Genomic DNA, 12,742 nt, shown 5'->3' on the forward strand with positions numbered 1-12,742 from the left:
TTGTTGATTGGGTTGTTTGTTATCTTATTGTCTAATTTTTTGAGTTCTTTGTATACTCTGGATATTAGGGCTCTATCTGAAGTGTGAGGAGTAAAGATTTGTTCCCAGGATGTAGGCTCCCTATTTACCTCTCTTATTGTTTCTTTTGCTGAGAAAAAACTTTTTAGTTTGAGTAAGTCCCATTTGTTGATTCTAGTTATTAACTTTTGTGCTATGGGTGTCCTATTGAGGAATTTGGAGCCCGACCCCACAATATGTAGATTGGACCCAACTTTTTCTTCTATCAGACGGCGTGTCTCTGATTTGATATCAAGCTCCTTGATCCATTTTGAATTCACTTTTGTGCATGGCGAGAGAAAGGGATTCAGTTTCATTTTGTTGCATATGGATTTCCAGTTTTCCCAGCACCATTTGTTGAAGATGCTATCCTTCCTCCATTGCATGCTTTTAGCCCCTTTATCAAATATAAGATAGTTGTAGTTTTGTGGATTGGTTTCTGTGTCCTCTATTCTGTACCATTGGTCCACCCGCCTGTTTTGGTACCAGTACCATGCTGTTTTTGTTACTATTGCTCTGTAGTATAGTTTGAAGTCTGGTATCGCTATACTGCCTGATTCACACTTCCTGCTTACCTCACTATTGTAAAAGCAATCTATGCTAAGCCTCAGGCTAGCATCATTCTGAATGGAGAAAAATTGAAGGCATTCCCTCTAAAATCTGGAACAAGACAGGGATGCCCTCTCTCTCCACTTCTGTTCAACATAGTTCTCGAAACACTGTCCAGAGCAATTAGACAGATGAAAGAAATTAAAGGCATAAAAATAGGAAAAGAAGAACTTAAATTATCACTATTTGCAGGTGACATGATTCTATACCTTGCAGAACCAAAAGGGTCTACAAAGAAACTATTAGAGCTAATAAATGAATTCAGCAAAGTGGCAGGATATAAAATCAACACGCATAAATCAAAGGCATTCCTGTATATCAGCGACAAACCCTCTGAAATGGAAATGAGGACAACCACTCCATTGACAATATCTTCAAAAAAATAAAATACTTGGGAATCAACCTAACAAAAGAGGTGAAAGACTTATACAATGAAAACTACAGAACCCTAAAGAGAGAAATAGAAGAAGATCTTAGAAGATGGAAAAATATACCCTGTTCATGGATAGGCAGAACTAACATCATCAAAATGGCGATATTACCAAAAGTTCTCTATAGGTTTAATGCAATGCCCATCAAAATCCCAACGGCATTTCTTGTAGAAATAGAGAAAGCAATCATGAAATTCATATGGAAAAATAAAAGACCCTGTTCTGTTTTTAGACACCATGGACTAATTTGCCCGTTCCTGAAATTGGTGTGAATGGAATGAAATGACTGTACGTCTGGTTTTGTTTTTTGCTTAACATTATGCCTGTGAGATTGATTTGCATTTTGTGCCACAATAGTTTTTTTCTATTGCTTAGTAGTATTTCATTGCATGAATATACCACAACTTATTTTATCCACTCTTCTTTTAGTCAATGTTTAAACAGTTTCTCGTTTCTAGTTTTTCAGTGTTCTGAATAAAGTTGCAATGAATATTCTTATGTATACGTTTTGATAGAAATATTTGCTGATTTCTCTTGGATATATACCAATTTAGAATGCTAAATTTAGGTACATATATTCTTTGTTTTAGTAGATAGTGCCAGTTTTCAAGTTGTTACAGTTCATACTCTTACAATGTATGAGCATTTCAATTACTTATATCCTTGCCAAATTTTGTATTGTTATTATTTTTAAAATTCAGGCATTTTGACATGTATGCATTGATATTATTATTTTAGTTTGAGTTTTCCTGGTGACTCATGGTACTGACAACATTTACAGAGGCCAGGTGAACTTGTTTTGAAGTGTGTGTCCACATCTTTTGCATATTTGTGTGGTATCATCACTTTTATTGATTTGTCAGAGTATTAAATATTTAGATACAAATCCTTTTTCAGATATGTGTATTATGGATATCTCCTTCCAGCCTTTGGCCTGCCTTTTCACTCTCTTGATGCTGTCTTTTGGTGAATAGGTCTTAAAATTATGATGAAGTTTAGGTTATTAATCTTTTTTGTGGTTGATTCTTCTGGCATTTTAAGAAAAATTCCCTACCTGTGGTTATAATGATAGTCTTGTTTTCTTTTAGTAATTTTATTGCTTTTACTTTTCATGTTTAGTTTCCTAATCAAGTTCAAATTAACTTGTGTATGTGAGATGGGGATCAACATTTATTGGTTTTTTCACAAGGACTTCCAAATTGTTCATTGTCTGCATTCAATTGCCAGTACCAAAAAAAAAAAAAAAAAAAAAAAAAGATGGAACAAGAACTCAGTGTGTCCTAGGGCAGAGGGAGAATACTCAAGGAAGGATAAACTTGGAATTGGGTTTGTATCTTGTTCAACAATACCTTCAAGGTGTGGTTGCAGCCCACTAGAATTTGATGAATTACCCAGGCTAGGGCTGGCCCACACTCATTGTGTGCAGGACTAATCTTGTGATGCATAGGTGAACTCACACTGGTAGATGGGCACACTGAAGTTAAGAGGCTGTGGAATTAAACTAATTTATACAGGATAAAGGTTGGGTTTTTGGCTTAGTAGGCAACTATCCCCATTGAACATTTGTTATATATGCCTCTGGGACTAAGGACAGGCTGTGGGTATCAGGGACAATGTTTAGGGTATAGTCATTCTTTCTGGGACTGTCTGCTGTGTCTGGAGTCAGAAGCTGGACAAAACATGTGGTGAGCTAGAGAAAGCTGTGCACCCAGGGCATGTAGCACTATAGAATACCTTGTCAGGGCCAAATAGTGGAGACAAAATTGCAGAAGCCCTCCCAACAAGCTACCCTTTCCTACTACAATGTATCTCCACTGCCCTCTACTGACCATGATTACCACTGTGCCCTCTGGCAAGGGAAGTATATTTAAAGGGCCCATATTCGCTTTTGCAGATAGGCAACAGAGGGTGTAATTCAAGTTGAGAAGTAATAAACTGATAGCTGGTAGAGTGACAAAGTAGTCTGATTCCTGTGCTTTTCACTTTGTGTTCTTTTTACCTCTCCTGTATAATTTATTATTTTCCTACTTGTTTTGAAATACTCTCTATATTATATATTAAATACCCAAATCCACACTTTAATTTTACTCTATTCCATTGGTATATTTGTCTATTTCTCAAACCACACTCTTTAAAAAAATATTTTTAGTTGTAGATGGATACATACCTTTATTTTTATTTATTTATTTTTATGTGTTGCCAAGGGTGCATCCCAGTGCCTCACACGTCCTAGGCAAGTGCTCTACCACTAAGCCACAATCCCAGCCCTCAAACCACACTCTTAATTAGAGTAACTTTGAATAAAAAATTATATCTTGTAGGAGGAATAACTCTTCATTTTTCTTTCAGAGTTTTCCTGATCAGTAGTCTGCTTGTCATGTATCATAGAAGTCCTTGTGAAGTTTTGATGGTGAATTTATAGATTTGAATTTATTATATGTTAATCATTAATGTCTTTACAATATTGAATCATTAGATCTAGCTAGAAATATATTAATGCCTTAAGAACTGCTATAGAGATCTTATTTGGGCTATTCCTTTTTTGATATTTCATACATCTTTTTTTTTTTATGGCAGAACTTCTGGTATTTAGCTAAATTTCTACAGTTCATTTTATTTTGAGTCAATCTGATAGTCTTAAGTTTTTGTAGTTTCTTTATATCCTGCTGCTGCTGATTATTATTATTATTTTACAAATAGTATATTGAAAAGCATCCATAGATTACTGGTTAAGGGTATGGTCTCTAGCACTAGCTGCCTGTGTTAAAATCTCAGTTCTGTGACCTTGGGCAGTAACTTAAACCCTTTGTACAAATGTTTCCTCATTAATCAGGGAGGGTTCCTAAGCATAGTTATGTAGTAGAATTCAGAGATCTCTTAAATAAATAACCTGACAAAAGAGTTTGGCACTGAACCTGATGTATATTAGGTACTGGTGCATATTTCATTGCCTTCTATCATCATCATCATCATGCTATTGTTATTGTTATCCTGACAGTGTTTGTAATACTAAGCTGTCCTCTGAGATAAGATTATTGTATGATTAACATTGTTATCTCACTTTTACATACAGTTTCACTTCCCAGAAATTGTCTAAACCACGTTTTAGGTTACAGTCTTGTCAATTTTTACTCAATGTGAAGATCTTCCTTTCTATTCTTTCTCTCTTATAGGTTAGGTTTTAAAATTTTGGCTTAACTTTTTCTAGTTTTATTTGTTTCCATGGTAAAATTGAAACTGTTTATAATAGTATTTATTCCTTAAAGGTTTTATGGTCAATAAATGTCTAGGGCATTTATGTACTTTAGATAGTAGGTAAATGCACATTTTCAGTTCATTTTTTTTTCTTTTCTGTTGTGAAATCTATTAAAAAGAAACTTTATTTAAATATTTAAATAAACCTTATTTAAATATTTGTATTCAATCTTCGCTGCTATAATTTATGATACAACATGAGAATATTTATCATATATTTGTTTTTTCTTATATCTACTAGATATTCACCTATTTATAAATTTGAATTTTATTATCTGTGATAACTAAGTTTTCATTACAATATTTAATACCTTGAAAGAGAATGATTTCCAAGTTTTTAAAAAGTTTTTTTATTGAAACAACACAACACTGAGTAGGAAACTTGGTGACATTTCTGATTTTTTTTTCTGCCCATTTTATTTTATAGGAATCAAGAACCCAGTCTCAGTTGCAAACAGACTTTTGTGTGAAGGGCAGAAGGGCAAGCTGTCAGCTGGCAGGATTCCTCCTTGGTAACCACTTTGTTCATTCTGATTTTCCCTAGGCTTTGGTCTTTGGTGCATGCAGTGTGTAAAAGTTTTTTTTATCCACAGAAGGTTGTGGCTCTTGGTTATGCACCAGCAGTAGGATGCCTTTGAGATAACTTTGTTCTGTGATCTTGGAATGTTTTGCATACTTGATAAAACTCCAGATGGAATAGAATATTATGGATTAAAACAGAGAAGATCCAAGTTAATTTTTGGTTTTGTTTTTGATTATCAAGAGGTTTTGCTGTTACTAAGTCCTCAAGTAGGGCCATTATATTATGAAACTAGAAGTTTCTTACACATTCAAGTCCAGAGTTTAAAGTGTGCCACTTTGGGGTCATTTTATTGTGAAACTTAAGTATCTGACACAGTAGACTTTAGAGTCTAAATTAATTAACTTTGGGGAAGTTCTTAGAATAAAATACATTGAACGTTGTAAATAACCTTCATGAATGTGTTATCCATCACTAATCATTAACAATGTTTTATCCTTTATCTATCTCATGCATCTCACCAAAAAAAGATAAAAACATTTGTAGGCCAGAACTACATATCCAGAAGCTTTTAGTATGTAAGGGAATTTGATCTGTGTAAATGGTGTCATCTCAAATTGTTGTGGAGAAAAAGGATAGTGCAACCAGTAAATTATGTTGGAACAATTGGCTACCTAGTGAAAAAACATTGTATTAAATTCCTTTGTTACATCACTCAGAAAAATACAGTCTAAACTTAAAAAGTATAATATAAAATGTTGCTTGTGGAATATAAAATTATAAACAACCTAAATGTCCATCAATGGCAAAATAAATTGTTTTCTAGTCATGTTATTAGGTACTCTGTGGCATTAAAAAAAAAATAAAGAAAGAAAAAGGCAAGCTAGCGTATTGTTGTGCTGCCTGTAATCCCAGCAACATGGGAGACTGAGGCAGGAAGATCACAAATTTGAGGCCAGCCTTTACAGCTTAGTGAGATCCTGAGCAACTTAGCATGACCGTATCTAAAAATAAAATAAAATAAAAATGAATAAAATAAAAAGCACTGGGGATGTAGCTCAGTGGTAAAGTGCCTCTGGGTTCAATCCCCAGTTATCCCCCTCCTCGTACCCTCCCTTCCCCTGCCAAAAAGAGGAAAACATTTGTATATATAGTAACATTGATTACTATTAACATTAATTTGTTTGGAATTCCATGACAAAATACCATAGATTTGGGTGGCTTAAATAGCAGAACTTTTATTTTTCACAAATCTAGAGGCTGGGAATACCAAGATCAGGGTTTCAGCCTATTTGGTTTCTGGTGAGGGCTTTCTTTTCAGCTTGCAGATGGTTGCCTTCTTACTGTGTTCTCACATTTGAGATGAGATGCGGTGGAGGTTGAGAGAGGCAGGGAGGGAGAAAGAGATATTCTATTCTTCTAATGAGGACAATAATCTCATCATGAGGGCCTTACCTTCATGACCTTATCTTTTTAAATTTATCTCCCAAAAACCCTATTCCCACATATTGCAGTGGGGATTAGGGCTTCAATCTATGGTTATTAGGGGGGCACAATTCAGTTCCTAGCAGTAGATCTCCACATTGTAGAGTTAAAAAAAATCAAATTGCTGATGATATGTTTGGATGAACATATATTTTCTTAAAAAATTACAAAATAATATGATTAAACTTTTTTTTCTATCACACAGGTTAGGGAATGAAATGTCAACAAAGGGTTTTAAATTGCTTATACTGAAAAATTTCTAATGGAATCCTCATCCTTCCCAGTGTCTCACATCCTCATCCTGAACCTGTCTCTGTTATGTTCCTAGTAACAATTGCCCTGATTTTAAGGTTTTCTCATTCATATATATTCTTTATACTAGTATAACATAAAAATTTTCTAAGAGTATATAAATATGTAGATGTACAAATAGTTTTGGAAAGAATATTACCAAAGTCACTGTGATTACCTCAAGGAAGCAAGAAAGAGGGAACAAGATGAGGCAGTTGTCAAAGGGAATGTTTAGCATTTCAGTATTTTATAGGGAGAAGATATATGAGAAAAAGTGATGGCCATCTCTTCATTAAAATGAGATTATATAATAATGCTATACCTGCTTGGAACTAGCTCTCTGATTTTGTCACATACCTAGTTCTTCATCTTTATTCTTTGTTTTCAAAATTATTTTCATATTTTGCACTTTATATATTTTAGAAAATTTAAATTCATGTATTTTAGGATTAGCTCACTTATTTCCTTAAATGGGTTGCTGGAATTTTGATTAGGATTCCCATAAATCCATTTTTTAAGTTTTTTTTTTGGTATCAGAGATTGAACCCAGGAGTGCTTAACCACTGAGTCGCTTCCCCAACCCTTTATTTTGAGACAGCTAAGTTGCTTTGGGCCTAATTGCTGAGGCTGGTTTTGAATTTGGAGTCCTCCTGCTTCAGCTTCCCAAGTCATTGGGATTACAGACAGGTGCCACCATGCCCATCTATTAAGGTCTTTTTTACCCTCTCTGAACAGGGTTTTATATTTTACAATGTCTATGTCTTACACAAGTTTTTCTGTACTTACACTGAGATATTTCATTCTTTTTTGACATTATGGTAAATGTGTATTTAATAAATATTAATTTTCAGTTCCTCATTGCCAGTATATAGGAATACAATTGATTTTATTATATTGAAGTTGCATTTGGGGAGTTTGCTAAAATCATATGTTATGGTACCATTTTCATAGATTTTATAAAATTTTCTACATAGATATTATGTCTTCTGGGAATAAAGATGGTTTTACTTCTTTCTTTGTAAGAGTCCTTAAATTAATTTCTTTTTCTTGCTTTATTGCACTGACCAGAACCTTCAGTGCAATGTAGAATAGAATTTTGAGAGAGAACATTCTTGCCTTTAATGTGATCCTAGGGAAGAAGCATTTGATCTTTCACCATTAGGTATGATTGTTGTTGTAGGTTTATCATAGATCCTGTTTATTATGTTGAGAAAGTTTTCTTTTTTCTTAAGTATGCTGAGAGTTTTTAATGTGTCTTACTTTCTCAAGTGCTTTTCTGCATCTATTAAGATGATCTAACAATTTTTCTTATTTAGTCAATATAGTGATTGACTGATTTTTAACTGTTAAAAGCAGTAGTTGTATTAGTGGAATAAATTCTACTTGGTTATAATGTATTATCATTTTTATGTTCCTGGTTGTAATTTACTAATTTGTGGAGAATTTTTATATTATGTTTATGTGTGATCTTGGTTTATAGTTTTCTTGTAATTCTTTGGTTTGGTTTTCTGCTCCTTGGATGTATAGAGTTATGTATTTCATCAGATTTGGAGAAATTTAAGTCATTATTCTATCAGGTATATTTTTTTGTTACCCCCATCCTTTAGGACTCTGATTATATGTTTAAAGACATACCCCCAATTTCCTATGGTTCAACTTAGAATGTTTTGATTTTATAATGATGTGTAAGCAATTTGTATTCAGTCGAAACCATACTTTTGTCTGCAGTGGGCCTTGGCATCCAGTTAGCCACCTGACTAGTAAAGGTAAATAATCACTGCTCTACGGTTGCTAATACTATGTTACTAAGCTATGATGTTCTGTAGATTAGCTGTATCAAATGTATTTTTGACTTAAAGGTATTTTCAATTATAGTGGGTTTACTGGGGCATAACCCCGTTGTAAGTTGAGTAGCATCTATATCTGTAATAGTTTTACAGACCTTTGATGATTTGTTTACTTTTTTCATTCTTTTTTTGTTCCTTTGTTTCATTTTGAAGTTTCCAAGGTTACTGATTATTTTTCTGCAATATCTAATTATTTCAAATCTTATTCAATTTAGTATTCAATTCTGACATTATTTTTTTTAATCTCTAGAAGTTTGATTTGCATTTTTTAAGCAATGTCTTCCATTTGTCTACTTAACATGTTTAATCTTTCTTCGACCTTCTTGAATATATGAATAGAGTTATAGTAATTGTTTTAATATGTTTGTTGATTCTATTATCTTTGTTATTTCTGGCTTGCTTTCAATTAAGTGATTTTTCTCTTTTTTATAGTTCACATTTTTCTGCTTTTTTTGTATGCTTGGTAATTTTTTAGTAAATTCCAAATACTGTGAGTTTTACTTTTTTTGGTGCTGAATATTTTTGTATTTTAACAAATATTCTTGAATTTCATACTAGGATGTGGTTAAATTATTTAAAACATTTTGAGACTTTCAGATCTTACTTTAAACTTTGTTGCATGGAGAAGAAGTGTTTAACCTTGAGTTAATTTTGCTTTACAATTGAGGCAAATCCTTTGGAGTAATAGAACTGATGTAGCTAGAATGAGGCTTTTTACTCTGGCTGGTGGCAGCCAAAGCTGTTCCTGGCCCTGTGCAAACTTAGGGATTGTTTTCTTTTAGAATAATCTGATTATTTGTTTCAAAGCTTTCGGTAATTTACTTTTTCACATGCACCAACCTCAGGCACTTGAAAATTGGAAGAGTACTCTGCAGATCTCTGGAATCTTTTCCCTATGCAGCTTTTTTTGACCTCTTTGGCCTGTCTGGTTGTCCATTCTGTCTCTTTAACTCAGAGACTGCTTTGCTCCTGTGCTATGGCCTGGAAACTGCTCACAGGAATGAAAGTGAACCCTATGAGTGCAGTAAGGTGAGGTTTATGGTATTTTTTTCAAAGATGACAATCCTCTGTTGCCTCATATCCAATGTCTAACAGCTCTTGCTTTCTATATTTTGTCTGTTGTTTTATTCATTGGTTCAGACAAGAAGGTAAAATTCTTTCCTGTTATTCAGTTTGTTGAGAAGTAGAAACCTCTCAAATATCTTGAAGTTTGCTTTATAACTCTAGTAGTTTAAAAACAAATTCTTTGAATATCCTAAATCAACATGACCAAACATCATGGTTTAACTTTGAACTTATAATAATAATAGTTAACATTTATTGTATTGGAATATTGTAGCAGGCAACATTTCATGTGATTTGCACGTATCATCTCATAAAAATTTTTACAATTTATGTAGGTTTCACACATTTTGCAGTTAAAGAACATGAATGCCCAGACTTGCCCACAGTTAGATTGTTGGAAATTTGTGGAGTTCATTCATATCATGTTAGAAATAAATGTTTACACCCAGTCAGTTATTCATTTATTTATCCATTCATTCATTCAGCAAATATATATTGTTCATGCATGAAGGTAGAAAAACTATTAAAAGCAGATGAAAAGCAGGGCATGGTATTACATGCCTATAGTCCCAGCAACTCAGAAGGCTGAGGCAGAAGGATTTTAAGTTTGAGGCCATTCTGGGCAGTTTAGTGAGAACTTGTCTTCAAACAAACAGAAGTACTGGGTAGCTCAGTGATAGGATGCCTTTGGGTTTAATTCTTCTTGGGTTTAATTTAATTCTTAGTATTGAAAAAAAGGGAAGAAGTTAAAAGCCATGCATCATCTGTTGAAGAAGCAGACTCTTCTATGGGGTGGCAAGAAAACAGTGGATGTTTTCTAAGAAGTCTTTATGTAAGATATTAATTTATTTATATAGGTAATTGGGCAAGGTAGAAGGTATATCTGTTTGGTCTGTGTCTAAAATTGTAAAAACATTCAGCAGGATCATAGGTTCATTGAACAGTTCATTGCATTCATTTTTCTCTTGGCATCATAATATGTTGCACTATGTAAATAGTGGTGTTTGGTCAGACTACTGAAATGCTTGATATCTTAATAAAGTTGGTGGCATTGTCATCATAAACTCTCAAATCTCCTTGTTTCTTTATTTTACTTAATCTTGAATCCTTGCCCTCTTATGATTGGAATGCAACTTTGGTAGCCATTACCATGTAGATCAGGGATTGGAAGCCTATATAACCTGTGGGCCAAGTTGAGTCTGCTGTTTTGTAAATAAATTTTATTGGAACATAGCCATATTGATTTATTGTCAAGACAAAATTGTTGGAACAGAAACATTCTGACTCACAAAACCTAAACTATTGGCTACCTGGTCCTCCAGAAAAATTCATTGGCTTCTAATATAAATTATGGAAATTATGTGTTGTTTTTTTTTTGTGAAACAAGAAAGCTAGACAAGTGTTTTTGTTTTATGTTTAGTATGAATAGGATCTGAATCTGAAGTGCTCATTAGACATTCAATTTTTTTGAGAGGCAAATATAATATTGTTTATTTTAAATTCTATTTTATCTATTATAGTTCATAAATTCATTCAGATTTATAGTACTTTGGTTATATGAGTGTGAAAATAAAATTTAAAAACCTAAAGGTTAAAAGAAACATATACCAACTGTGAATTAATCAGAAAGTATAGACTTCATGGGATTGTAATTCAACTAAATAGTTTAAAAAACACAAATAATAATAGCAAATTTTATAAGGCAAGTAGGGAAATGTAAACACTGAATATTTTTTGATTTTATTTTTTCTATCTAAATTTTAAGTGTTAAATATATATATATATTTTAATATTCTTAGAAAGTCATTTTTGGGAGCTGGGGCTGTAGCTCAGTGGCAGAGTGCTTGCCTTGCAAGTGTGAGGCACTGGGTTCGATCCTCAGCACCACATTAAATAAATAAAGAAAGAAAGAAAGACATTTTGTCCTTCTACAACTAAAAAATATTTTAAAAAGTTATTTTTGGAGATGCATATTAAGATATTTATAGTTGAAATTTTATAATGTTGGGATTTGCTTCAAAAATCTTGGCATATTCATGAGTAAGATTAGCAATGTATTAATAATTATTAAAGCAAATTGATGATCTATTGGGGTTATCATGCTATTCTCTGTACTATTGTTGCCTTAATCAATTTGGGCTGGTATAACAGGATACCATAGTCTGGATAGCTTATAAATAACAAAAATTTATTTCTCATATTTTTGAAGTCTGAGAAGTCCAAGATCAAGAAACCAGCAGATTTGGTTTGTATTTTATGAGGGCTAATGTCACTTGCTGAGTCCTCCTTGCTGAGTCCTTATAGAGGAGGCTCTCTGGGACTTTTAACTCCATTCACAAGGGCTTTGCCTTCTTGACCTAATTACCTGCTCGAAAGACTCACCTCCTGATTCCCTCCTAAAACTTTGGGGGTTAGGATTTTAAAATATGATTTTTTTTGGGGGGGTGGACATAAACATTCAGACCATAGCAATTATATATTTTGAAAATTTCTATAATAAAAAGAAGTCAATTTTTTATTATTTAATTTATTGTTTGCACTTTCAATCAGCTTTGACTAATCAATAGTCTAATTTGTCTTTCTTCAATTTCACATATTTATGATAAACAAAGAAATGATAGGTAAAATAAAAATCAGTTTTTAAGTTCAAAGAAATAGCTGTTTTTTTCTCCTATGTTTTTTCTTATCTAGAATAACCACTTTGATCATTGGGGTCCCAGAGGATCCTTGAGAGCTTTTTGAGTCACGTAATTACACATTTTTAGCAATTATAGAATCATGGTGCTTTGAAATGGGTGGTTTCTTTTCATAACATTGTCATTCACATCACCATTTTTGCCCAGGTAGCCCATTTCAGGTGTTTTGCTCAGTAAGCATTTGCAGCAGTATTTTCACTCAGCTTATTGAGAGTTTTAATCATCCTACCTTAATGCTGATCTCAGCTGATTGGTGCAGCTTTGTTTGATAACACTTTAGACCTACTTTGATGTAAATTAAGATGGGTGTAACATAAGGAAAGTGCTGTTTTCTAGTTGATTATTTAATACCTTGCCAATGTTTACTTAATGCTTAATATGCTTCAGACGCTGTTCTAGATTGAGATTTATTGATGAAAAACAGATCTCTATCTTCATGAAGATTATAGTATATAAGAAGGAGACAGAAATAAACGGATGAATATG

The 12,742-nt window shown here is 33.1% G+C and overlaps 1 protein-coding gene across 5 annotated transcripts in view; it reads left to right on the plus strand.

The window, feature by feature from the left end:
- Tasp1 (taspase 1) overlaps nt 1-12,742 on the plus strand; it is a 282,779-nt gene that overhangs the window by 43,242 nt on the left and 226,795 nt on the right. For all 5 annotated transcript variants that reach the window (XM_027921784.3, XM_071608719.1, XM_071608720.1 and 2 more), the window contains one exon: nt 4,780-4,864. In XM_027921784.3, the coding sequence (XP_027777585.1) occupies nt 4,780-4,864 (85 nt within the window). The remainder of the gene's footprint in view (nt 1-4,779; nt 4,865-12,742) is intronic.

The sequence above is a fragment of the Marmota flaviventris genome, chromosome 2 (assembly GCF_047511675.1).
Source record: "Marmota flaviventris isolate mMarFla1 chromosome 2, mMarFla1.hap1, whole genome shotgun sequence".
Classification (NCBI taxonomy): Eukaryota; Metazoa; Chordata; class Mammalia; order Rodentia; family Sciuridae; genus Marmota; species Marmota flaviventris.